The sequence below is a fragment of the Dermacentor andersoni genome, chromosome 7 (assembly GCF_023375885.2).
Source record: "Dermacentor andersoni chromosome 7, qqDerAnde1_hic_scaffold, whole genome shotgun sequence".
NCBI lineage: Eukaryota > Metazoa > Arthropoda > Arachnida > Ixodida > Ixodidae > Dermacentor > Dermacentor andersoni.
This window is the reverse complement of record NC_092820.1, coordinates 101,662,330-101,688,201: the sequence shown is the minus strand read 5'-3', so window position 1 is coordinate 101,688,201 and position 25,872 is coordinate 101,662,330. Positions and strand designations below refer to the sequence as shown.

Genomic DNA, 25,872 nt, shown 5'->3' with positions numbered 1-25,872 from the left:
ATAAGTTCATCGACGATCTTCGGCAGATTCCGCCCAAGGCTGGCAAACAGCTCCTCCTTTACGCCACGCATGAAGTGGCTGTTTTTTTGCCTCGGGCATATCGGTGTCTGCACGACGACAAAGACTAGCCATGTCCTCAGAACATGGCAACAGTTTCATTCGGCTTTTGAATCCGGGATTCGAGAAGACGGTGCGTGTGGTCCCGCCTTTCGGTGCTCCCGAACGTATGGAGGAACTGGCGGCGGAATTCATCCCAGCTTGGCCAGATTCCCTCGCGATTTACGAACCATGTGCGGGCTCCGTGTTCAAGAAGGAAATACACATGGGATAGCTTCTGTCCAGCATGCCACTGAATATACTTGGCTACGCGCTCGTATTCCTCAAGCCAGTCTTCTGCATCCTCGTAGGCATTGCCGTAGAAACTCACGGGAGATCGAGGAGTCAGAAGAGTCACCTGTGCAGGGCCTGGGTCTGCCAAGGCTTGGACACTCGTGGTAACAGGCAGACTTCCTGGTAGGAGACGAAATTCTGGGCTTAGGCCTAGTAGGCGACGGCTGGCGCGTGAACGTGTGTTTAAACACGCGGAAAACGTCCTGGGCTTGATGTAGGGCTGTTGACAGGCGTCCCAAGCATTCACCCAGCACCTCCACCTGTGTCACGATTCACAAGCAGCAGGAACTGATAAAAAAGGGCAAGACATTTTAATTGCAGGGCAACTGAAAAACAATCGCGCAGGGACCGCTTCTTCTCCTCCGCAATGCGTGCTTCGTCTTTCTCTATGTGCCACGTACTGGTTGCGGCAATATTCAGTTAAACTCCAGTTAAGACTGGCTGGTATTTACCATTGAAGACTTAACGAGCACATACAAAAGGGGAACTTGGATGCCGTTCTATAATGATGAGTTCTTGATCCACTATCAGGGTATTCTTGACCAGTTAAACAATGAAATGCAAATCTCTCGCCAATTTGAAAAGTAAACAAACAATTTGCTGACTGACTAGGCGGACAATTTAGTTTCTCCGAGACATTATCACACTGTAGTATAGGACAGGCTAGAGATATAACACCACATCTCATAACAAAAACCTTCTTGGGGAACTTACGAAATGGAGCGAACTCTCGATGGAGCACAGTAGAACTTTCGTACTAACTTAAGTTTTACTGACATCTAAAACTTGCATTACTTTCGTGCAGTATTAATAAAACGTGCTGCATCCGTTATTACGGACTTCCCTAGTACCTCGGATACCAGCGGCGTCGCCATCAACGTGGTACCGAATCGTGTAGGTGACAAGACGCTCCTGCACAAGAAAATATTGCAAAACTACTCATTTTGACTGCAGTACGTTCGTCTAGTGTCCTGTGGTCGTTAAATATGTTCGAATACGGGGTACCCTCGACATGTGCGTGCTGCAGACTGCCTCTCCAGCTCACAGAAGTAGCTACCGCGAAAAAAAGTGCAAAGAAGCAGTTTCCTCTTTATGCACCTTCTCTGACAGTCACCTGCTGGGGCCGACATGGTCAGTCACTAACATGAATCCACGCAAACATGTTGTTCAATCTAGACCAACCTTACCTTCGTTCCCACGGTGTCAATAGCATTGATGAGCGTCCGAGCATAAAAGTACAGTAGGCCACCATACAACATGGCATTGGTGCCATCCTTGCAGTAAAGCGGAGGTGCCAGTGCGCCCAATGAGAGGGAGAGGTGGTTGAGCACCTGTTCATAGTCCGCGTATGGCAGCCGAGTGCTGTCACCCAGGAGCTGCTCCTCTTCGGCCGCCTCGGAGCCGTACATCAGACGCTGGCTGCGACGCGTCTGGATCCAGTACTCGGCGAAGGACGGCACATCGTAGGTGAAGTTTTTGTAGACTTCTTCAAGTGTCTTCTGCGTGAGAAACTTGTCCGAAGGCCACAACGCTGTGCGCACGTTCTTCAGCTTTTCCACAGCAACTTTTTTCGTGTCGTTGTCGAGCCACGAGACAGCCCACGTCTTATTGGCAGCCTCCTGCGTAGGAAGATTGTCAAAGCAAACATGTCAACAGCACGCAAAGCAGATCTAGTTTTTACAAACCCCGTACCGAATGTTTTGCAACGTTACCTTAGGTAGAGCAGCCCCACCCCCTCTTCAATGGCGCAATTATAAGTTCAACTAACCAGCCTGTTTCATTCTTTTTTTTTTATTGACAGCTGCCAAGGGTTTGCAAATAACGGACCTTAAATTATTTTACCTCCACTTCTCTATGGTCATCAGACAATATAGTTCAAAACATTGATAATGAGGCACAATGAAACTACACATTACGAAAGCCTTGGAGAAATTATTAGGTGGAACGTGCGCTACAATTGATTGAAAAATAATTGAGCACTCAGAGAGAACGCTGTAAACTTGTTCGTGTGCTTATTTTTCCCGCTGTCAACGCCTGACAACAAAGAATGGCTCATTCGCAATGACATAAGCATCTTCGTTTAGTACTGGCATAATTGCCATTTCTAGTGCGTAGTTTGGCGGAACTAGTTCAAAATATTTTATAGGTGTGCGCTCTTTATAGCACAGAAAAGCATGTAAGAAACTGGAGGTTTCGACTAGTGATTTGTAACTGAATGATTGAAAAAGTGCAGGGCTTTCGACTTTTCGTTTCTATTGTCCATGTTCTGTTTTCGCGTTGCTATATTCAAATGGCGCCGCAATTTATTCGCCAAATATAATTGTGCTGTATGTAGCCGTACTACATGAATGGATCAGCGTGAATGCCATCAGTGAAAGAACTTCAGAATACCTAGTGGCTGTGCACTTCGATGATGTGGGCGTTAAGCGTGCGCGTATAGCGACGATGACATATTTGGCAATGTTCATACAAGTCACTTTTGAGCATGCACTTGCAACGTGCTAGGCCACACACGATGCAGGCAGCTACGTACAAAGAAATACTTATGCAACACTTTGAACGAACTCTAAGGCCATACTGAAGAACTCATGAAAAACACCGCCGGCGATGTCTACACGTAGCTGCAATGCGGCCCGATGGTAAGATGTCTGCAAGAGGGTGATAAACGCACTATCTGAACGTCGTTTTTTTTTATTTTGAACAGTACTTCGACAGGTAAACCATGGCGGATAAAAAAGAACACTCTTATACGCCATGTAGAAGGAGGCTTGGGTGTGGAAAGATCGAGAAACTTCAGAATATGTTCTTCCGGCATTGATGGAATGCAAGTTTCAGTACCCTATATATCCTGCTAAAAATATAAGTAGTTTTCATTTAAGCAGGAAGTGTAAGTGCACAATACGTTTTAATATTATCCCCATCAAGGCGGCGGAACAGTGCCTGTGGTATCAGGCTGCTAAGTCCAAAGTTGCGGATTCAGTCCCCACCACCGCAGCTGCATTCCAATGGGGGCGGTATAAAAGGCGCTCCTGCACGTGGACGTAACGAACGTTAAGGGGCCCCTGAAACGGTTCGGAAAAATTTTCCAGATGTGTAGGGTACAGCTTAAGTAGAACATTCACACCACAATTAAAGTGAAGCGTTACGTAATAATGGAGCTACAAGCGCTTACAAGTTACCCTCCTCCCTAGCCACGCGTTTCCTCCTCAACTCGTTCGCCTAGCGGTCGGGGCTAAGCTCCGCCTTCACTGCTTCTGCGTCATGATGTGACGTCACATTGTCCACTTCTGGTTGTTTTGGAGCCCGCCCCCGCCCCCGCGAAACGTCTCCGCTAGCGGCTTGGCCGTCAACCCCAAGCGAGAGCTATCGAAGCAGTGTGCGTTGCGAGCATACTGTCGTAGCACCGAACGTGTCTCGTATTCTGGTAATCACACACCGGCAGAACGTTTCGACAGAGCGGTGAAAGCATAAACCCAATCTGATCAAGGATCTTTAGCGTAGACGTACGTGAACTGCCTGATCGGTCTCCACGGTCCAGCCACGCGTTGGCGCAGAGCTTAACCAGCCGGAGAAAGAGCTAATATTGCTCTTACCAACTGTAAGTCATTTTCAACATTTACAAAAACAAGGTGTTAACGATTAGACTCCTGCGAAAAATTTACACCTGCAGCAAAGAATAATACATTTTGTTACTGCTACTGCGTGTGGTTGAGCTCTATGCCACCAGGTGGCTGCACCGAGCAGACCATTCACATTTGCGCTTCTGTTCATCCCCTGAAACGACACGAAAGGGGACACGGAAGGCCCTGTCCACTTGCTCTTGCGTTTACCAGACTCGCGCAACGCTATTGCGTTAGTAATCTTCCTGTGTAAAGTGACGGCCGCAATCGCGCAAATCCTGGCGCCCATGGGATAGCGGCTGTCCAATGCGCTGCAGCCAGTCCGCTCGTCTACTGGCTTGCAGAAGGACACGATGCCACAGCTTTACATATTGCCAGTCGCTGCGTTTGCAGTCCAAAACGCAGCAAAGTCGAATCATAGCGCTCGCGAAAAGACAGACCGACACTGACTGCAGAGCTCTCATCAAAAGCGGAGCACGTTGTAACTCAAGCAGACGACACTTGCTGTGTGCCGGAAGTGCTTAAGTGTACTTAAGAATTGTTCTTGTGCATTCTATTTATGTTACTTTGTTTTTATAAAAACAAATTAGGTAAAATTCCAACTATTACAAACATCATTTGTTTACCATAAAGTTGGAAAAATTATCGATCACGCACCCTGGTCAGCCAATCGGATAGCTCGCCCCACTGATGTCATGTGGGCGATTTCCGTTGTATGAGTAAGGGCGGCTTAAAATTCCGCTGAGCAGTGTGCTGCGATCGGCAGCGATGTGCATTTTTAAACCTTATGAGAAGAGGTTTATTGGCGGCTCCTAAGGCAAAAGCGCAGCGACCGGGAACGGCGAGACAGCCCGAAGCACTGTCCAAAAAAGGCGACAGTAATCAACAGCGCGAGCGGAGCCGAGCCGCGCGTTGGCGATGTGTCTGTGCCGCGAGGCGCGTCTTCTTCTTCACAATCTCCCCCCCGGACAAAAAGAGCCATCCTGGCGCCTTAAGAATCAGGAGGCAGAGGGTCGTGGTAGGGCTTCAGACGCGAGACGTGGACAATGTCACGTCCACGCCGGCGCAAGTCTTCAGGTGGTGACAGTGGCTCAACTAGAAAATTCACCGGAGATGTTTGCTCCAAGACTCGGTAAGGCCCTTCGAATTTTGGGACGAGTTTCGAGGAAAGCCCCGGAGTCTGGAAAGGCACAGACAACCACACAAGAACGCCTGGAGCGTAGGTGGTGTTCGGAAGCGTGTCGGTGCGGTTTTCTTTCTGGCGCTGCTGTTGCTCGGCCGTAAAGGAGCGCGCTAGCTGGCGGCATTCTTCGGCCTGTCGGGCGATGTCGGACACAGGTAGACACTCGGAGGCGTCAGAACGGTATGGAAGGAGCGTGTCGATGGTATGCGTAGGCTGGCGGCCATACAGGAGGAAGAAAGGTGAAAATCCCGTAGTGGCCTGGATCGCGGTGTTGTACGCGAACGTGATGAATGGAAGGATGCGGTCCCAGTTACCATGATCAGATGCCACGTACATCGACAGCATGTCACCAAGTGTGCGGTTAAATCGCTCTGTGAGTCCGTTAGTCTGGGGGTGGTATGCCGTGCTTGTCCGATGAATAATGCGGCATTCCGAGAGCAAACTTTTGACGACTTCGGAGAGGAAGGCGCGACCTCGATCACTGAGGAGTTCTCGAGGTGCGCCGTGTCGAAGCACGAAGCGATGTAGAACGAAAAAGGCTACATCCCGTGCCGCAGCACTTGGTAAAGCAGCAGTTTCGGCGTAGCGTGTCAAGTGGTCGACAGCAACTACGATCCACCGATTGCCGTCTGGCGTCATAGGAAGCGGGCCGTGTAGGTCGATGCCGACGCGATCGAAGGGTGTGGCAGGGCACGGGAGCGGCTGCAAGGCACCAGACGGGCGTAAAGGCGGCGATTTGCGGCGTTGACAGTCAAGACAGCACCGAACAAACTTTTGTACAAAATTGTACATGCCGCGCCAGTAGTAGCGGTGGCGAATTCGTTCGTACGTCTTGAAGACTCCGGCGTGGCCACACTGTGGATCGTTGTGGAAAGCGGCACATATGTGTGACCTTAAGCTGCGGGGAATCACCAGAAGCCACCGACGGCCTTCAGGAGAGTAATTGCGTCGGTGGAGCAGCTGGTCACGAATGGCAAAATGAACTGCTTGGCGTCGGAGGGTCCGGGATACAGGCATGGTCGATGATCCAGAAAGATAGTCGAAAAGAGAAGCGATCCACGGGTCACGACGTTGTGCGGTGGCGAAGGAGTCCATGTCGAGAGATGAGATGGAGTGTGCGGAAGTTGTTCCGCAGGCCGAGTCTGGAGGTAAAGGTGAACGAGACAGAGCGTCGGCGTCGGAGTGTGTTCGCCCACTGCGGTATACGACGCGAATATCGTACTCCTGGATGCGTAATGCCCAACGGGCCAGGCGGCCAGTGGGATCTTTCAAGTTGGCAAGCCAACAAAGCGCGTGGTGATCTGTGACCAAGTCGAATGGGCGCCCGTACAGGTATGGTCGGAACTTGCCAAGTGCCCATACTAAGGCCAAGCACTCTTTTTCGGTCACGCTGTAATTGGCCTCAGGCTTCGTCAGCGTGCGACTCGCATAGGCGACTACGTATTCGGGGTAGCCTGGCTTTCGTTGGGCGAGGACGGCGCCGAGACCGACCCCGCTGGCATCTGTGTGTACCTCAGTTGCAGCCGACGGGTCGAAATGGCGAAGAATAGGTGGGGAGGTGAGAAGACGACGCAGCGTAGCGAAGGCGGAGTCACATGCAGGGGACCAGGAGGAGAGGGTGGTGTCACCGCGCAGAAGCTGAGTCAATGGCGCCATGATCGATGCGAAATTCCGAACAAAGCGCCGGAAATATGAGCATAGGCCCACAAAGCTCCGAAGTTCTTTGATGGTCTGAGGCTTCGGAAACTCAGCGACTGCTCGAAGTTTTGCAGGATCGGGTAGAACACCGTGCTTGGACACAACGTGGCCTAAAATGGTGAGCTCTCGCGCGGCGAAGCGGCACTTCTTGAGGTTGAGTTGGAGGCCAGCGTTCGTTAGACAGGTCAAAACAAGTCTGAGGCGGAGCAGGTGAGTCGGAAAATCAGGCGAGAAAACCACGACATCGTCGAGGTAACACAGACATATGGACCACTTGAGGCCACGCAGCGTGTTGTCCATGAGTCGTTCAAAGGTGGCAGGGGCGTTACAAAGCCCGAACGGCATTACGTTAAATTCATATAAGCCGTCAGGCGTAATGAATGCGGTTTTCTGGCGATCGGCTGCAGCCATCGGTACCTGCCAGTACCCTGAACGCAAGTCAAGGGACGAGAAGAATTCTGCTCCCTGAAGACTGTCGAGGGCGTCGTCGATGCGAGGCAAAGGATAGACGTCTTTGCGCGTTACCTTATTTAGCCGACGGTAGTCGACGCAAAAGCGAATAGACCCGTCCTTCTTGCGAACGAGAACGACAGGCGACGCCCAGGGACTGTGCGAAGGTTGAATAACGTCACGGCGCAGCATATCTTCGACTTGGGTGGTAATGACACGACGCTCTTCGGCCGAGACGCGGTAGGGTCGTTGACGTAACGGCTGATGTGAACCGGTGTCAATGTAGTGCTGCACTTCCGACGTGCGGCCCAGGTGAGGTTGTGAAACGTCGAATGAACTTCTAAAGTGGTGCAGGAGATCAAGAAGGTCGGCGCGTTCGGCAGGTGTGAGGGTATCGGCGATGGCACTCGAGAATGCATCCTTGGACGTCTCTTCAAGCGCGGAAATCGAAGACGACTGGCCGGAGTCGACATCAAAAGAGTCTCCGGGGACGTCAACCAAAGACGAAGAGTCGAGGAGTTCCACGATGCCAAGGCATTCACCAACGAGCAATGTAATCGGCGCACAGTGGGGATTGCAGAAGTATATATTGCTACAGCCGCCAGCCATGTCAAGTGTTGCGAAGGGTAGTCGGAGAGATTTACGGCTCATGAAGACGTCGGAAGGTGTGAAGAGGACCGTTGCATCAGTGATGGCATCGCAAGAGACGGGTACGAGAGCGAAGGAGCCAGGTGGAATATCTGTGTCCTCGCGCACGGTAAGTTTAGAAGGGCGGTCACAATCTTCGTGCGAGGGTGCGTCACAAGGAAAAAATTCAACTTCGGCGCGTGCGCAGTCGATCACGGCTTTATGACGGGATAAGAAGTCCCATCCGAGGATGACGTCATGCGAGCAGGTGGGAAGAACAATGCACTCGACTATGTAAACAATGCCGTGAATAAGCACACGTACCGTACAGGCTGCGTGCGGAGTGACGTGCTGAGCGCTTGCCGTACGAAGCGACAGTCCAGAAAGCGGCGTGGTCACCTTGCGCAGCGAACGGCACAGTTTGGCGGCTATCACAGAAACGGCTGCGCCGGTATCCACAAGAGCGAATGCAGGAACACCTTCTACACTAATTTCGACCACGTTAGCAGGACAGGCGCGAGGACTTAGACAGTTCGAATGGGGCGCAGTTCTTGCCTCGTGAACTGCGACGTTCAGTTTTCCTGGTCAGGTGGTGCGGGTCGCCGACGCATTGGGGAGAGCGAGCGTCGGCGAGGGGATGGCGAGCGACGCGAAGGAAATTCTGGAAGGTCAGCACGAGCATACGGTTGGTGGGAAGGAGTGGCGTATTGGCGAAAGGGCTGGCTGCCGTACTGGAAGGGCCGAGAGGCGTCGCCGAACGCTTGAGGCCGACGTCGGCAATATCGGGCGACGTGTCCAGGAGTACAGCAAGAATAGCAGATGGGACGATTATCAGGCGTCCTCCAAGGATTAGCTCTCGGTGCGGTCCAAGATGCAGCATGGGCTTCCGGTGGCACCGGTTGGGAATGGGTCGCGAAAGACGCAGGCGGAGGCCTGCGTACTGCCTGCGCGTACGTAAGAGGCGCAGCCACAGGCAGGACTGGCTGCGCATAGGTGCGAGGAGTTGCGACAGGCTGCACTGCCAGAGCAGAGTTGAGATTCGTGGCTGCAGGCGGCTGATGGTGTGCGGAAGGGACAACTTGAGCGACCTCTTCGGAGATGAGAGTGCGGAGCGTGTTTGGAAGACGGGAGGTGGGCTCCTGAGTGAAGGGGACTAAAGAAAGTTGGCGTGCAACTTCCTCACGCACGAAGTCCTTGACCCGTTGAAGTAATGAGCATGGGTCGTACATGCTGTCAAGGCTTGCCACCAAGTCGTCGCTGCCCAGAGCACGCCGAGTCGAAGCGCGTTGCTTGCGTAACTCATCATAACTTTGGCATAGGCTGACGACTTCGGACACAGTGCGCGGATTCCTGGCTAGAAGCATCTGGAAAGCGCCGTCATCGATGCCCTTCAGTATATGGTGAATTCGCTCAGCTTCGGGCATTGCCGCGTTGACTCGTTTACACAGGTCCACGACGTCTTCAATGTAGCTCGTGAATGTTTCTGCCGTCTGCTGTGCTCGGGCGCGCAAGCGTTGTTCAGCGCGCAGTTTGCGAACAGCGGGTCGGCCGAACACTTCTGTAAAGGTTGTCTTGAAGATTGACCATGTGGGTAAGTCACTTTCGTGGTTGTGAAACCAGAGTTGGGCAACACCAGCCAGATAAAAGATGACGTGGGTTAACTTCGCTGGATCATCCCACTTGTTGTGCGCGCTCACCCGTTCATATGACGCCAGCCAGTCTTCTACATCTTCGTCGTCTGCACCGCTGAAGATCTTGGGGTCGCGTTGTCGTGCAACGCCGGTGCAAGTGACGGACTGTGGCGTCGGCGCCGTTTGGGATGAGCTGTCGGTCATGGCGGGCGATAGCGTTCTTGATCGCAGCTCCAGGGTTACAAGCGACGGGGTTTGAGTCCCAGCACCTCCACCAATTGAGAAGAGGTTTATTGGCGGCTCCTAAGGCAAAAGCGCAGCGACCGGGAACGGCGAGACAGCCCGAAGCACTGTCCAAAAAAGGCGACAGTAATCAACAGCGCGAGCGGAGCCGAGCCGCGCGTTGGCGATGTGTCTGTGCCGCGAGGCGCGTCTTCTTCTTCACACTTATAATAAATTACACGCTTTAGGCGGAGCACTTAGATGTGTCAATTAATGATCCGAAGGACCTACTCTAACGACTCAGTGCGTTTGTAGAAAATCGTCAAAATTGTTTCAGGGTCCCTTCAAAAACCCCAGGTTGTGCAACTTATTTCCGAGTTTCGCACTATGCGTTCCTCATAATCAGATCGTGGTTCTTGCACGTAAAAGGGCAGAATTTCTTTAATTTAACACCCCAATTTAGTCATTTGTATAGCGTAGTATATTGCATTGTAGACTACGACAGACCTAATGAACAATAAGCAGAGAATATGATATATTGGGAACAATTGGCTTGTAAAGGACTCGTCAGTACTTTGACTTCCGGTGTATTCACCCGGTTGCTTTTATTTTCTGTAATCACTTGCAATCTGCTTTGCTTAAAACTCGACGTAAGGAAGATCAAGGAATCGGAATTGGCCCATTTTCTCACTCCTAACTAATGAAAGCTCCGGGATGGAGTGCTCTGCAAGCGGGGGGCCCCTACGCTTTCAGCAGTGTCGAACACCTTTTCAATGAAGACCATTGCAACGAGTTTTGTTTGTACAACGAAGAAATTTTGTCATCACGAACGCTGATTTGTAGCTTTACAATGAACGCTACGCCGCGGTGCCGCTACTGTTCTTTGCAGATGTAACTTGTGTGTGCACTGTGCTAGCGCTAACGGCTGAGGTAGCAACGCATTTGAAGTGTGTGATGATGTCAGAAGTGGCTGTACTGTCTCAGGAATAGCTCAGCTAGAGCTCTGCCTCTTTCAACGCTCTCAGCGGGTACAATAACTGACAGATACGTCACAGTTGATGCCGACGTGATGCTCTAATCGTAAGTGACGTCTGACGGCGTCTTCAAAAGTAGATATGGCGGAAAAAACGCGAACGTCTACGAAGGCCACGCTGATGAAAACCTTCGAAAAGCACCAAAGATTTTGACTGGACGAAAGGCGATAGCGCCAGTCGGTGACCGGTAGCCTTACGTTTCGTAGCTCCTGCGCTTCGCCGTGGAGCGTGCTGTGAAACTCGGCGCAATATAGCCGGAGGCAATCGCACTGCCTACCAGACAAAGGCTGCAAAAAGCATTAGCAACTTCTTTTGCTAAGTAATTGTAAATTCAGTTATATAAACGTTTTGCTTTGTTTGTTGAACGTGCTTAGCCTTCTCTGGTGCGAGTAGTACGCTGGGCAACCTTCGCAACAAAGTCACTTGAATAACGAAGAATTCGGAACTCCTGCGCACTAAATCATAAAGCCTTCGAGCGTGTATATATTGTTCACACCTAAACACTGATTTTGCAAACCTGTACAAAATACAGCAAAAAAACTTTTCACTAGCTCAGTGCACGAAACTATTACTAGTGTCGCAAGCATGCCTCTATGGAAAAATGAGGGGTTGCTTGTAACAACGTTTGGTATAAGTGCGAGTTGTGCCTCACTCACCTCCACAATGGCAGCTAGGTGCTCGTTGATGTGGCGCCGCTCTTTCTCCGAGAAGAGGATTACGGAGGCGATGGCATTCGCGAGGAGCTTGTAGCTTGATTCCACTTGGACAGCGCAGAAACGGGGTTGCTGTTGTCCGGCATGGTGCCTGCTGCCATGAATGGCAAGCAGCACGGCCGTTGGGTATGTCACTGCCCCATACGTTTGGACAAAGAGCCACGACAGGTGTCGCAGTAGCGCCTCATCACCGAAACGTTTGATTATGCGCAAGATATTCTCAAACTCAGACATGTCACTCACAAGCATTAGGTCATCTACTGTGATAGGCGGATTGATTGCCGCCACAGCATTTAACATTTTTACCATGTGCGAGCCAATAGAACCGGTAGAGTTGGAGTCTAAGTCCTTGATAGAAAACAATTTCGAAATGCGTGCCTTGCAAGGACACGCCGGCACCAATGTGTTGAAAACATCCTCAAGCATGTGGTATGTCTCCCGGATGCTTTCGCCGTTCGTTTCGCTGCTCGTGTCATTAGAAAAAATCCCAAAAAGTTCGTTGTAGACCGTCTGGAAGGTTTCCTTTGGTATCTGGCTGAACATGGCCTTCCACAACAGCATAAGCTCGTTTGGTGCAAAAAAGATGTGCCTTGGATTTTCTGTGGACGTAGCGGGGAATATCTTCAAGGTAAACCAGAGATGCGCGTTCCAGTTCAAGGACAGGTCGAAAAGGACCCTAATTGGGCTGACTGGTTCGTGTGGTTTTTCCGGCCATGAAATGCCTCGTGCGTGCATAAATTCTTTCATGATTTCGATTGGAGAGCCCTTCGTCCTAAGGCACATGTTATACATGGCAATCACTTTTCTGACTATGGTGAATCGAGCGAAACCTTTGTTCAGCCTTTCCGGAATATTGTACAGCCACGACAGGTGCATATTTGACATCTCGGAGGTTGACAGGCGAAATATCTTGCTCCGCATCCACCGTCCACACACGTAATGACCAAAGTCGTTACAAGGGTCGATGCCTTGGTCAAGCTGATTTGATATGCGATACCTGCATTGAGAAGGAATGCGCTTCATATTGATCAGCCCTTCCAGAAATTACAACGCAACTAACGCTAATAAGAATATACCACTAAGCCTACGCGCATGGGTAACAATTGGTTATTGTAGGCTATTGCTTATGTAGAATCATTACCCAACTTTTGATCACTGCAGGAGGTGTTCGAACACCTGCTAACCAAATGAACGTTATCAGGAAACTCACACCAAAGCAATAAATCAGGGCTATTCATACAGATATTGCTAGAAATTGCGGCAGTTTAAAGAAAGCCGAGTTTTTAAATCATATGAATATAAGAAAGCAGATTTGGAGAATATTTATTATCAAAGTTGGTGTCAAGTACCAAATTGCTCCTCCGGCTCTTAAAATGCTTCAATACTGAGTGATATGTTCCACTTGATCTCCCATTTTCGCCGACCTTCAAGAGACCTTGAGGCAAAAGCCACAGCCGTTATCCGCGCTCTCGAACCGGAACATCTGGGCAAGTTCGCGAGAAAAAAACGAGATCATCCGGACAACCAGCCAAACATTAAATAGTGTGGCCTCTGGACGCCAATCGTTTGTACAAGACTGCATTGCATAGGCTAGTTACTGCCCAAACAAGTTTAAAAAAAGTATTGCTTCCGAGTTCTTCATAATCTTCCTTCACAATACCACTCAAGCTGCAACTTGTAGTATGCTGAAGTTTTATATATCATTTCCATTAGCGACGTGTAAAAAGGCAGATAGAGATACAGGGTCTTAGTTATCTTTTGGGGCTGAGCCCAGAGCGCCAGGGGAAAGCGAGTTCCGCGGCGCAGGTTTTGCGTCACCTCGAGAAACGGCACCACTCTACGTGGAGCCTCCTTCAGGCGCTTCTACCCGCCGTGGTGGTTTAGTGCTTATGGCGTTGCGCTGCTAAGCACAATGTCACCGTGTCAAATCCCAGCCACTCCTGCTACATGTCGATGGAGGCAACATGCAAAAATGCCCGTCTCCCGCACATTCATCATCATCATCATCATCAGCCTGATTACGCCCACTGCAGGGCAAAGGCCTCTCCCATACTTCTCCAACTACCCCGGTCATGTACTAATTGTGGCCATGTTGACCCTCCAAACTTCCTAATCTCATCTGCCCACCTAACTTTCTGTCGCCCCCTGCTACGCTTCCCTTCCCTCGGAATCCAGTCCGTAACCCTTAATGACCATCGGTTATCTTCCCTCCTCATTACATGTCCTGCCCATGCCCATTTCTTTTTCTTGATTTCAACTAAGATGTCATTAACGCGCGTTTGTTCCCTCACCCAATCTGCTCTTTTCTTATCCCTTAACGTTACACCTATCATTTTTCTTTCCATAGCTCGTTGCGTCGTCCTCAATTTAAGTAGAACCCTTTTCGTAAGCCTCCAGGTTTCTGCCCCGTACGTGAGTACTGGTAAGACACAGCTGTTATACACTTTTCTCTTGAGGGATAATGGCAACCTGCTGTTCATCATCTGCGAATGCCTGCCAAACGCACCCCAGCCCATTCTTATTCTTCTGATTATTTCACTCTCATGATCTGGATCAGCAGTCACTACCTGTCCTAAGTAGATGTATTCTCTTACCACTTCCAGTGCCTCGCTACCTATCGTAAACTGCTGTTCCCTTCCGAGACTGTTAAACATTACTTTAGTTTTCTGCAGATTCATTTTTAGTCCCACCCTTCTGCTCTGCCTCTCCAGATCAGTGAGCATGCATTGCAGTTGGTCCCCTGAGTTACTAAGCAAGGCAATATCATCAGCGAAGCGCAAGTTACTAAGGTATTCTCCATTTACTCTTATCCCCAATTCTTCCCAATCCAGGTCTCTGAATACCTCCTGTAAACACGCTGTGAATAGCATTGGAGAGATCGTATCTCCCTGCCTGACGCCTTTCTTTATTGGGATTTTGTTGCTTTCTTTATGGAGGAGTGCAGTGGCTGTGGAGCCGCTATAGATATCTTTCAGTATTTTTACATACGGCTCGTCTACACCCTGATTCCGCAATGCCTCCATGACTGCTGAGGTTTCGACTGAATCAAACGCTTTCTCGTAATCAATGAAAGCTATATATAATGGTTGGTTATATTCCGCACATTTCTCTATCACCTGATTGATAGTGTGAATATGATCTATTGTTGAGTAGCCTTTACGGAATCCTGCCTGGTCCTTTGGTTGACGGAAGTCTAAGGTGTTCCGGATTCTATTTGCAATTACCTTAGTAAATACTTTGTAGGCAACGGACAGTAAGCTGATCGGTCTATAATTTTTCAAGTCTTTGGCGTCGCCTTTCTTATGGATTAGGATTATGTTAGCGTTCTTCCAAGATTCCGGTACGCTCGAGGTCTTGAGGCATTGCGTATAGAGGCTGGCCAGTTTTTCTAGAACAATCTGCCCACCATCCTTCAGCAAATCTGCTGTTACCTGATCCTCCCCAGCTGCCTTCCCCCTTTGCATAGCTCCCAAGGCTTTCTTTACTTCTTCCGGCGTTACTTCTGGGATATCGAATTCCTCTAGATTATTCTCTCTTCCATTATCATCGTGGGTGCCACTCGTACTGTATAAATCTCTATAGAACTCCTCAGCCACTTGAACTATCTCATCCATATTAGTAATGATATTGCCGGCTTTGTCTCTTAGCGCATACATCTGATTCTTGCCAATTCCTAGTTTCTTCTTCACTGCTTTTAGGCTTCCTCCGTTCCTGAGAGCTTGTTCAATTCTATCCATGTTATGCTTCCTTATGTCAGCTGTCTTACGCTTGTTGATTAACTTCGAAAGTTCTGCCAGTTCTATTCTAGCTGTAGGGTTAGAGGCTTTCATACATTGGCGTTTCTTGATCAGATCTTTCGTCTCCTGCGATAGCTTACTGGTATCCTGTCTAACGGAGTTACCACCGACTTCTATTGCACACTCCTTAATGATGCCCACAAGATTGTCGTTCATTGCTTCAACACTAAGATCCTCTTCGTGGCTTAAAGCCGAATACCTGTTCTGTAGCTTGATCTGGAATTCCTCTATTTTCCCTCTTAGCGCTAACTCATTGATCGGCTTCTTATGTACCAGTTTCCTCCGTTCCCTCCTCAGGTCTAGGCTAATTCGAGTTCTTACCATCCTGTGGTCAGTGCAGCGCACCTTACCGAGCACGTCCACATCTTGTATGATGCCAGGGTTAGCGCAGAGTATGAAATCTATTTCATTTCTAGTCTCGCCGTTCGGGCTCCTCCATGTCCACTTTCGGTTATTCCGCTTGCGGAAGAAGGTATTCATTATCCTCATATTATTCTGTTCTGCAAACTCTACTAATACCTCCCCCCTGCTATTCCTAGTGCCTATGCCATATTCCCCCACTGCCTTGTCTCCAGCATGCTTCTTGCCTACCTTGGCATTGAAATCGCCCATCAGTATAGTGTATTTTGTTTTCACTCTACCCATCGCCGATTCCACGTCTTCGTAGAAGCTTTCGACTTCCTGGTCATCATGACTGGATGTAGGGGCGTAGACCTGTACAACCTTCATTTTGTACCTCTTATTAAGTTTCACAACAAGACATGCCACCCTCTCGTTAATGCTATAGAATTCCTGTATGTTACCAGCTATATTCTTATTAATCAGGAATCCGACTCCTAGTTCTCGTCTCTCCGCTAAGCCCCGGTAGCACAGGACGTGCCCGCTCCTTAACACTGTATATGCTTCTTTTGGCCTCCTAACTTCACTGAGCCCTATTATATCCCATTTACTGCCCTCTAATTCTTCCAATAGCACTGCTAGACTCGCCTCACTAGATAATGTTCTTGCGTTAAACGTTGCCAGGTTCATATTCCAATGGCGGCCTGTCCCGCACATTGGGGGAACGTTAAAGATCCCCTGGTGGTCAAAATCCCAATCCCAGTCAAAGTTCCCCACTACGGCGTGGGTCAGAGTCAAATGGCGGCTTTGGCACAGAATTCAATTAATTCTTCTTCTTGCTAGGCAGTGCGCTGTGTCTCCCTGGCGTCTTTTACTGTATGTCGTGCGGCCTCCAGTCGGTTTTCTTCTTTCTAGCTGGCCAGCATCTACATGGACAAGTACACAGTATTGCGTAGTGCGCTGTGGTGTGGCCGGGTGTATGGTGGCTAGTATCATCTCCAATCAACCTCCTTTGCTGGTTGCCACTTCATGCTTACACCACTCTCTATTAAGGGAGAGCCAGCAATTTCTGTATAGTGCGCATGTTTTAGCTCTGGCTATTTTGTTTGTATCACAAGGGGAAAGATAACGTAAATTGATTGGGTATATTTAATGGTAAGACAGGTCACTTCATAGAACCTAATCCCATTGACTTTAATTACTGTGTGATCGTGGGCGTGAACAGATCTGATTTTATCACAACAGATATTATGGAGGTACACGAAGCAGTTTTTGGTCCCTGGCTATTCTAATCTGTAGCATTCTTGGGCGGGGTGCCCGGAGTACTTTCTTCCTCTATTCCGTTCGGTCCTTCTGGTTTCGTTTCCCGAAAAGAACCCAAGCGCCCTCTAGGCTTGAATATACGAATACCAAAACTTTGCATACTACCCACCACCTATTTGGGGGCCCAAGAGTCTCCGACGTGATATTTTTTCAGAAAGACGCCACATCCTGACACATCCGCTAAAAGCCCAAAACATAGTAGTAGTAAATAAAACTTTATTCCGAAAACCGTCCGTTCCCTAAGAGGAGATGGATGTCAAGCCATGCCTGGTCGCTACCTCTGCAGCGCGTTTTATGACCCCGAGTTTGGCGTCCAGGATTGTAGTCGTTAAGGTTGTGTCCTAGGTTTCACTCGGCGGTGACTCTCCTGGGAGTTCTCGTGAGTGAGTGTCCTGGCTGCATCCCCAGATGTGGTCCAGGGTAGTGGTCTGTGGCTTCCAGAGGGGGCATGCTGATTTGAAAAGGGCTGGGTAGATGTGTCTATAGATGTGCGGGGAAGAGAATGAGTGGGTTTGATGTCGTCAAGTTAATATTCCGATAGCAAATACAGGGACACTCCAGTCGCATTGCTGCCGTCGCCGCAGCCGTGCGGTTGTGTATAGAGTCCAAAGGCTACAAAACAATCGCCCTCGCCTTGAGGTTCTGTATAAAGTCCGAAGGCGATGATGATGATAATATATACTTATTGAGGGATGGCTCGAAGGCCTCTAATGTGGCGCTAATACATTCGCCACGCGCCGCATGCTTTTTGTGCGAGTGAATGCTTGCGAGAGTGAGCCGGGGAACGCGGTTCGATCTCGCATGCGCGAGCGAGGAACATGGGTCGAAACCGTGACCCCTACTTTCGCACGCGAGGCATGGAGATCAGGCGAGGTAGCGGGGCGTTCTTCTCCTATGCCTACTAAGGGTCCTCAAGTATTGCTCGCTTGCCACTCCGTACAGAGTGGAGACATCCGAGGCGTCTAGTACGGCGTTAAGCATGCGAATCGCGGGCGCCGTAGTAGACGCCTTTGGCGAGCGCGTAGGGACGCGTTGCCGGCTCTTGTTTGTCTTGAAAGCGATGTGCGACGTGGCCAAAGTGAGCGCCCGCGCAGGCCTCATCTTCAAAGCGATCTTCGATGTTCTCAGACTACGCGTAGGGCCGGTAGCTTCGTATGCGCTGTGATTTCGACGTTTCGTTCGCGTTGAAGCGCGAGATGCACGGAGGTCAATTCGCTTGCGGCTCCCGCGATTCCTTACTCCACCATTTTGGCAGCGAGTTTCCGCGCTCATCGAGGGAGATGTGTTCATGTTTATCTCTGCGCTCTTCACACCGTGTCTGTTATTTAGTTAACATACGCTGGCGGGCTAGTTGGTTTGAATCCATAATAGAATGTGTAAGTGCGAGTGAGCAATGGTGTAGAAAGACGCAGACACTCAAGCATAGTGCTGTCTGTGTGTCTCTGTTTATTTCTACGTCTTCCTTGAGTCACGCATACACATTCTGTCACTGTTAATTTAGTTATTAATCTAATATTTACGAGCTTATACAGCCAATAAAATTACTACCCCTATTTCGTACAGCTGTATACTTATTTGCTATTGCAATGGATGCTTCATCTTGCGGGTGGTACTGCGATTTTCTTCATTTTTTTTTGCTTTGTGTAGTTTAGTGTGTGGGGGATGGTTTGTTGTGCCTTGGTGCTTTGTAATGCTGCGGAGTGTTGCCAAAGGTGGGGAGTGGTTCGTCAGTATTTCTGTCGTGGTCCGAGTTCTCGCCCATCGCTCGGCGTGCGAGTCCTCGAGAGTGTTAGTGGCCGCCTCCGTTACCCGAGTTTATTGCGTGCAGTGGGACGCAGATGAGTTGGATCATAGTGGAGTCGTCTTCGTCGTCGCTGCTGTTGGCGATTTCGCTTAAGGTATTGCGTGCTACTCGGGGCAGCTGTTGGAGGTGGCGCGCCGTGGTCGGGGAGACCCTGCCGCGGGAAAATCGGATGGTGGTATGAGACCCAAACCCGGCTTTTTCGGCCTCGGTTGGATCTTGTGTGGGTACGGAGCCGCCACTTATTGTGGTGGGTTGCTTGTCGACTGGTGCGCGTCTGGCCGAAACGTTGATCACATAGGCATGCCTGGGGGCTCCGTACTTTGCCGCGTCTACTGGAGCGGCCTTTGCGTCCCTGTCCCGAGCTCTGTGAAAATTTTGGGCTTGGGCTAGTCGTCTACCATCATGATTGCCGGCCAGCACGTTCTTTGGCCCGAGCCTTACCATGAAGCGTCTACTTCTCCGCGGTGCTAGTGAGATCTAGTCTGGTCGGCTCGTTGACCCGGGGATGCCGACGCGTTCCAGTATCCATCTTACGGTCTTACTGCCCCGTAATTGTTCGATTTGTGCAGTTGGCTGAGCTTCGATAAATTCGTCAAGTGTAATATAAATCCCGCGCTTGAGGAGGTGCTCTGTGGATGTGGTACGGGCGAGGCCCAAGGCGATCTTGTGGACGTTGCGTATTAGTCTGACTACATTTTCTTTTCCGGTCTTCAGTAGTTGGTGTTCAGTAGTTGCACAGTAAGGCGTACGTGATCGTGTTGGTTCTGAAGGCGTGTAAGACCTGGAGAGTCTCCTTTTGTCACATATTGTATTTCCAGGTAGAGATCTTAGCTAAGAGGCGGGCCATCTGCGTGATGGCGACTGTAAGCCTCTCTAGCGAGACGGTATTGCTTGTTCCTGATTGAACGTGAAGACCCGCCGTGGTTGCTCAGTGGATATGGTGTTAGGCTGCTGAGCGCGAGGTCACTGGATCGAATCCCGGCCATGGCGGCTGCATTTCGATGGGGGTGAAATGCATAAACACCCGTGCACTTAGATTTACGAGCACGTTAAAGAACTCCAGGTTGTCGACATTTCCGGAGTCCTCCACTACGGCGTGCCTCATAATCAAAAAGTGGTTTCGGCACGTAAAACCACATAAATTAAATTTTTTGTAATTGCACGTGAAGGCGGAGAATGCGGATGTGCTGAAGTAACGGCATTTTACATTCGTCGTTCCTGATCTTGATGGTGGGTGGTGGCTGTTTGATCTCACGGTACTCAGTAGGGCGGAGAAGAAGAAACTCGGAGTTCTCCACTGAACACTCGAGCCCCGCTCGTGTGGCCTATGCGATCATGGTGTCGACGGCCAGTTGCACTGCCTCCTTGATCTGTCCTTCGGAGCTGGTAGTTGTCCATACCCCCCCAGCGTCCGCACATAGGACGTGTCGTATGTTGGGGAGAAAGGGGGAGTTGGTTACTTACAAGCAGGAGGCGCAGGAGCAGGAGGCGCTGTCCGAACGAACGCTGGTTGCATCGCCGTAACCTGAGCATACGAGGTGGATGGTAAAGGAGGGCCACAGCTCGCAGCGCAGGTCGTGGAGGACAGCTCCTCTTTGATGATGTCGCGCAGGCTAGGAACCGAAGGCTGAGGCTGGAGAACGGGAGGACTGAGAAGGCCACACGCTTGGAGCTCTTCGCGTATGAGAGTCCGAATCAGCATACGCAGGTCGGTATCCGACGAAGGAGGCGCGTCACCGACGGCAGGATGGTCACCGACATCACCGATCACCGACACCTGGTCACCGACGTCACCGACGGCGTCCAGGTGTTGGCAAGTCGCGATCACATCGTTAACGGTTTTTGGAATTTTGATCGCCAGTGCGTTGGACGCGACCTGGGCAATGCCCTTTAGGATATCACGAACACGATCAGATTGTGTCATGGTGGCGTCAACACGGCAACAAGGTGCGAGGACGTCCTGGATATAAGAGGTGTACGCTTCCCCGGGAAGTTGCGTATGTCCATCAAGCTTTTTCTTGACGACCTCAGAGCGGACGTTGGGAGCGCCAAAGATCGGCCGAAGCTGGTGTTTGAATGCCATGAATTCAGGCAAGGTGCTCTGATGGTTGAGAAACCAAGTCCTGGCAACGTCAGTGAGGTAGAATGCGACGTTACGAAGCTTGTGCATGTCATCCCATCGGTTAGAATCTCTCACGCTGTCATAATTGTCCAGACAGTCATCAACGTCCTGACTACGAAGGCCAGCGAACACAATGGGATCGCGCTACGGCGTGCTGACGGTCCATGAAGGAACGGCCGGTGGGGCAGAGGCGGTGACGCCGGAGGCTCCTGGAGGATCTTCTTGGGGCATCCTGGTGGAAAGGTGGAGCAAGCGGCGGCCTGAACGAAGATCCAGAGAAACTCGAAGGCGTAGAGGACCAAGGGATCGAAAGCAGCCTCCACCATTTGCGACACAGTTGTTAAGCCTCAACGGTTTATTTCGCAGGTCGCGCGCTGCAGACGATGTCGCTGACCATGATGATGAATATATAGAGATGAAGAAGATGAAGGCGCAATATAATGCTCACACAAGTTTTAAAATGAATGGTGAAAGGACGGCTCCGTGTTTCGTGCCTTTGTTATGAGTCTGTCGCACGGGCACCCACGAACTCCATTCCACTTTGTCTTCACGTCAGAAGGGTGTTGTTCCGTGTCACATGGTCTCCCTTGCGCCGAGGAAGTTAAATAGAGATTTCGGCGAAGGGACTTCGGCAATCACCATTACAGCTCGATGGATTACTCTCGTTCTCAGATAGCTACAACGGCGAAGAAAACCATGCTGTTAAAATAATTGTCGTAACAGGTTCACTTACAAATTTTTGCATGTTTATTTTTTGTCTTGGTTTATACGCCACGTTATGGGTGTTTTAATTTATTTTTGAGGACAGTGTCATACCCTCTACACCAATGCTTCGCTATGGATCCGGCATGGCCTAATGTCGTTCCGCCGTTTCGTTTGTTTATCCACTTCGCCACTCATCTGGAAGCCATTGAGCTCACTGCAAACACACGTACATGCACGATTACACAGCACAGAATCGCAACTCGATGCGCACCGTTCGAACAACGTGACCCAGGCTGCCTACGCACGAAATCAGGAGCGCAATGTGGCCAACACCGCTTTCAACTTCGCTATGCTTGGAAAACAAGTATTGTGGTAACATACAGGAAACTCTCTCGCTGCGATTTTATTAGATTACATAATGTGTTTCAAAAACTACCTTTAAGAGCGACTGTATATGTGAGCAGTTGCATGCGAAAGTTAGCACAGCAGCGCCGTTTCTACCCAATGCGACACCCGTCTAAAGCTTGCTACTGTGTAGTGTAGCACAGCCGCAATTCCATTTCTGTTGATCTCTATTACGGAGTTTCATGTCAACGGAGTTCGCTGGTGCCCATGTGAAAGGGGTATTAGTCAGCGTAAGCCTCTTCTTGCCATTGCGTTCAGTCACGGAAACTTGCAGGGTGCGGCCGTGTAAAAAGGAGCACACGTAGTTGTGCGTTCTGCAGGGTTTGTAGTGGCCAAGCGTTGTGCTATCGCTTCGTATGTTACGTTATCGAAAGCCCTACGCAAGTCTATGCTAAGCAATCCTCTTGTGCCTGCGAGTACGGGGTCTTTAAATAGATCGCGGAGGATTTCTACTGGGGCGTACTGAATGGACAGGCAGACAGGGAGACAAATCATTGTTGGCGGGAAGAGGTCTTGCTCCTCGGCGAGCGTTGTAGACACGCTAGGTCCACGTGCTCGAAGAGTTTGCCGAGGCATCAACTGAGCGATATAGGGCAAAGTTTAGATTCATTCTGTCTTTTTTGTGGACTTTGGTATGAAGAGTTATTTTCGCTTGTATCATTCTTCTAGTATGCTGCCGGCGTGCCAACAGTCGTTGAAATATTCAGTGAGGGCCTTTACTCGCTTTGTGTCTAGGCTAAGGATTGTTTTGTTTGAGATTCCGTCTGGGCCTGGCGCCGAAGTTGTGCGCAGCCTTAAAACGACTGTATACACTTCGGCTCGAGTGTTGGATTTGGTTCCCCTTCGTGAGGTGGTAGTGGTGGCGTTGGTTATTGGACGTGGTTGATATATTTGTCTGCCAGTTCAGTTAGGAGGTCTTCGTCCAATTCGGCCTTCTTGTGAACGACGCGTTTGAGCCTGTGCCGTAAGGATATCGGGATGTCGAATTCTCGGGATCAAGTAAGTGCCCTGAGAGGTGCCACGTTTTCTTGATGTGCAGCTGTCCGTTTAGTCCGCTGCATAGCTTGCCCCATTGCTGGCGGTCTAGAGCAGTACTGTGTGGCTGAATCGTATAAGGTTAATAGGTAGTCGAGGACTTGGCTTTCGTGGAGTTCTCTGAATTTCAGCGACTCCGTGATCCGAGCGAGTGCGTTGTGTACTTTCTTGCTTGCGGACGTCTGTACCGTAGCGGTAATGATGTAGTGGTCGCTTCCCACTAGTTGACAGGTGTTCTCCCATCAGGCCTGCGCAAAGTTCTTGCAGTATACGAGTTCGGTTGGCGTGTCTCTACACACGATTTTTCCTATGCGGGTCGGAGGTGGTTGTGGTTCATTTAGTAGTGTGAAACAGAGGTCCTGGCTTAACTACTATAGTGTCCTGCCTTTTTTGTCTGCTTGCAGGTAGCCCCAGTAGGGGTGTTTGGAGTTGAAATTCCCCAGTATGAGCAGCTGTGCACCTCGTCCTGGCGATGTGGTTTTGCTGAGTAGCAGGTGGAAGTCGTTGGCCAAGGCAGGGGCGCGCATTATACGTTCTTGATGAAGCGTGACTGATGCGTGCGTTTACACGGAAGGATCTCCACAAGCCCGTGTGGAACGTCAGATGTTTCTAGTCCATGTTGTTTTGCTTTGAGGCTCTTATGGACGACCGTACCCGTACTTGGGCCTTCTTGGTTCTTCTGGTCTGTGAGTTGTTGAAAAGTGATGCAGGCGGAGATTGCAGCTGCTGTTTCATGCAGTGCGATGATATGAGGAGGCGTTTGATTATTTTGCGGCTGTTGTATTTCTTGTACAAGTAGATGCAGGTGTTCTTTCTTCCTGCGAAAGCCCTTGCAGTTCCAGTGCCATATGCATCAGTGCCATAAGTGCGTGCTGGCCATGATGCATCTGTAGAATTGTGACTTGTGGGTGTGGTAGGTCCGCTGTGCGGGGCTGGCGAATCATAGGACAATCGATTGTGCATGTCTGCTGTTGTGTTGGCCATGCCCTGTTCAATTAATGTAAACGTGGCCATTGTGGCTATTTTAGGCAATTCTAAGCATGCTACGGCGTTCTTTGCAGTGGTTTCCATGGCTGTGAAGCCAGCTGCGGTGTTCTTTACGGTGGTTTTCATGGTTGCGAGTTGTGTCTTCATATTCGTTAAGCTTAAGTCTACGGCTGGGAAGGCTTCTTGTCACAGCGGCACAGACGATTTCGGCGACTGTGGCATGGACTATTGTACAAACGAACTGCTTCGGCCACGGCTGCATTGATCGCCTGAATGATGGTCACCGTCATGTCCTCTTCGGATCGGAGCATTTCGGCGAAAGGCGTTGCTATATGTATGCCTCCCACGGAGGGTTAGGGCTCTTGTGATGGTTGAGGCAAGTTGATGTTGGCCTTCTACAGTTTGTGTTCAAGGGAGACGTTTTGCGTAAGCAATGTTTCTAGCTGAGCTTGTGGCATCACCATTTGAGGCATCAGTGCTGAGATAGTTTGCAGAGGTTCCTTTACGAGCGGGTCTTGCACTGAGTCCCACGACTGGGGCGATTAGGGACAGGTGATCGTAGCAAGGACAGTGGGTCTTGCGCCCATGCCACTCTAGATTGGCTCGGCGACGTTTTAGTCGAGTCGTGGTACGGTATGCGACTTCATGATTTGGTTCTAGATCTGGGCCTTCTGAAGGGGTTGTTTGTTTGTTAGAGGATCGTCACGTCCACTAGCCATCCCGTCTTGTTGTCGTTTGGGATGTCTCGAGACGGGAGTAGTTTTACTCGTCCGAGTGAGGTGGGCTGTGGTTTTTCAAGATCGATGGCTTCGCTGGCGACTGCGATTGTTGCATGTTTCTCGCTTGACGTGGGTTTGCGGGTACTGGCTTTTGGCGAAGCGTTACTTGCATCTGGAACTGTTCGTCATGTGTCCTCCTCGGCACATGATGCAGCGTGCTTCGCTTGTTGGTGGCGTGCCTTGTGGTATCGGCTCATGGTCTCCTCCGCAGTGCGGGCAGCGACTGTGTCTGTGCTGACGTCACACGTCGGTTCCTGATCTCCCGGCCGTTAAAGCATGCGTCTGCGTTGGGGTGGAAAGGGCATAGTAGAATCAGGACACCACATCGTATGAGCTTTCTTGTTAGGTAGACCGTAAACAAAGTGATGAGTAAATTTTTCGCGCTTGTCATACGTCTCCTGCCTACCATTTGGTAGCCTGGGTTGCTCTATTGAATGTCGTTTAGCGTCTGTTCGGCCATTCGAAATTTGTAGGCATAGAAGGAAATGCGTCGTATGCTGCCGCTGGATAGCAGGGTGTGCATGCGAATCTTGATCTATCGGTCTTGTTCAAAGAGGACGAACATGATTCGTTGGAGCGCGATGGCTCGGCATTAATTAAAAATTATAGAAATAGCCATGTCGGCTCGCTTTGTTGAGATTATGGAAAGCCAGGGCTCACTAATGTTTTTTCGCTCAACGACCTCTTGATTGGCGCTAATGAAGAGGTCAACACCTGCCCTTCGCAGCCATACAAAGGGAAACAAAAGTATGTGCTCCATTGTCTTAGCTGCTTAGCACGCATCCCACTCTGGTGAGCCACTCGTTGGACGGGCTACAAATATTCTCGCGTGAAGTTAACACCTTATGTGTGCAGGAGCGTCGCACGGATATGCGCTGCATGCCACGCGGGGATTTGATATTTCTATCCTTGTATGCACGTCTATCGCATAAGCTTTACGATTGCGGTACAGGTGCTGCTGATATTACCATTTTTTCATCTGCCTGCAGCTCAGGGCAGAATCTGTGC

The 25,872-nt window shown here is 50.1% G+C and overlaps 1 protein-coding gene across 1 annotated transcript in view; it reads right to left on the bottom strand.

The window, feature by feature from the left end:
• LOC126534027 (endothelin-converting enzyme 2-like) overlaps positions 1-25,872 on the bottom strand; it is a 68,712-nt gene that overhangs the window by 26,716 nt on the left and 16,124 nt on the right. The window contains exons 4-5 of the mRNA XM_050181239.2: positions 11,512-12,565; positions 1,578-2,009 (exon numbers count right to left, since the gene is read on the bottom strand). Of these exons, the coding sequence (XP_050037196.2) occupies positions 1,578-2,009; positions 11,512-12,565 (1,486 nt within the window). The remainder of the gene's footprint in view (positions 1-1,577; positions 2,010-11,511; positions 12,566-25,872) is intronic.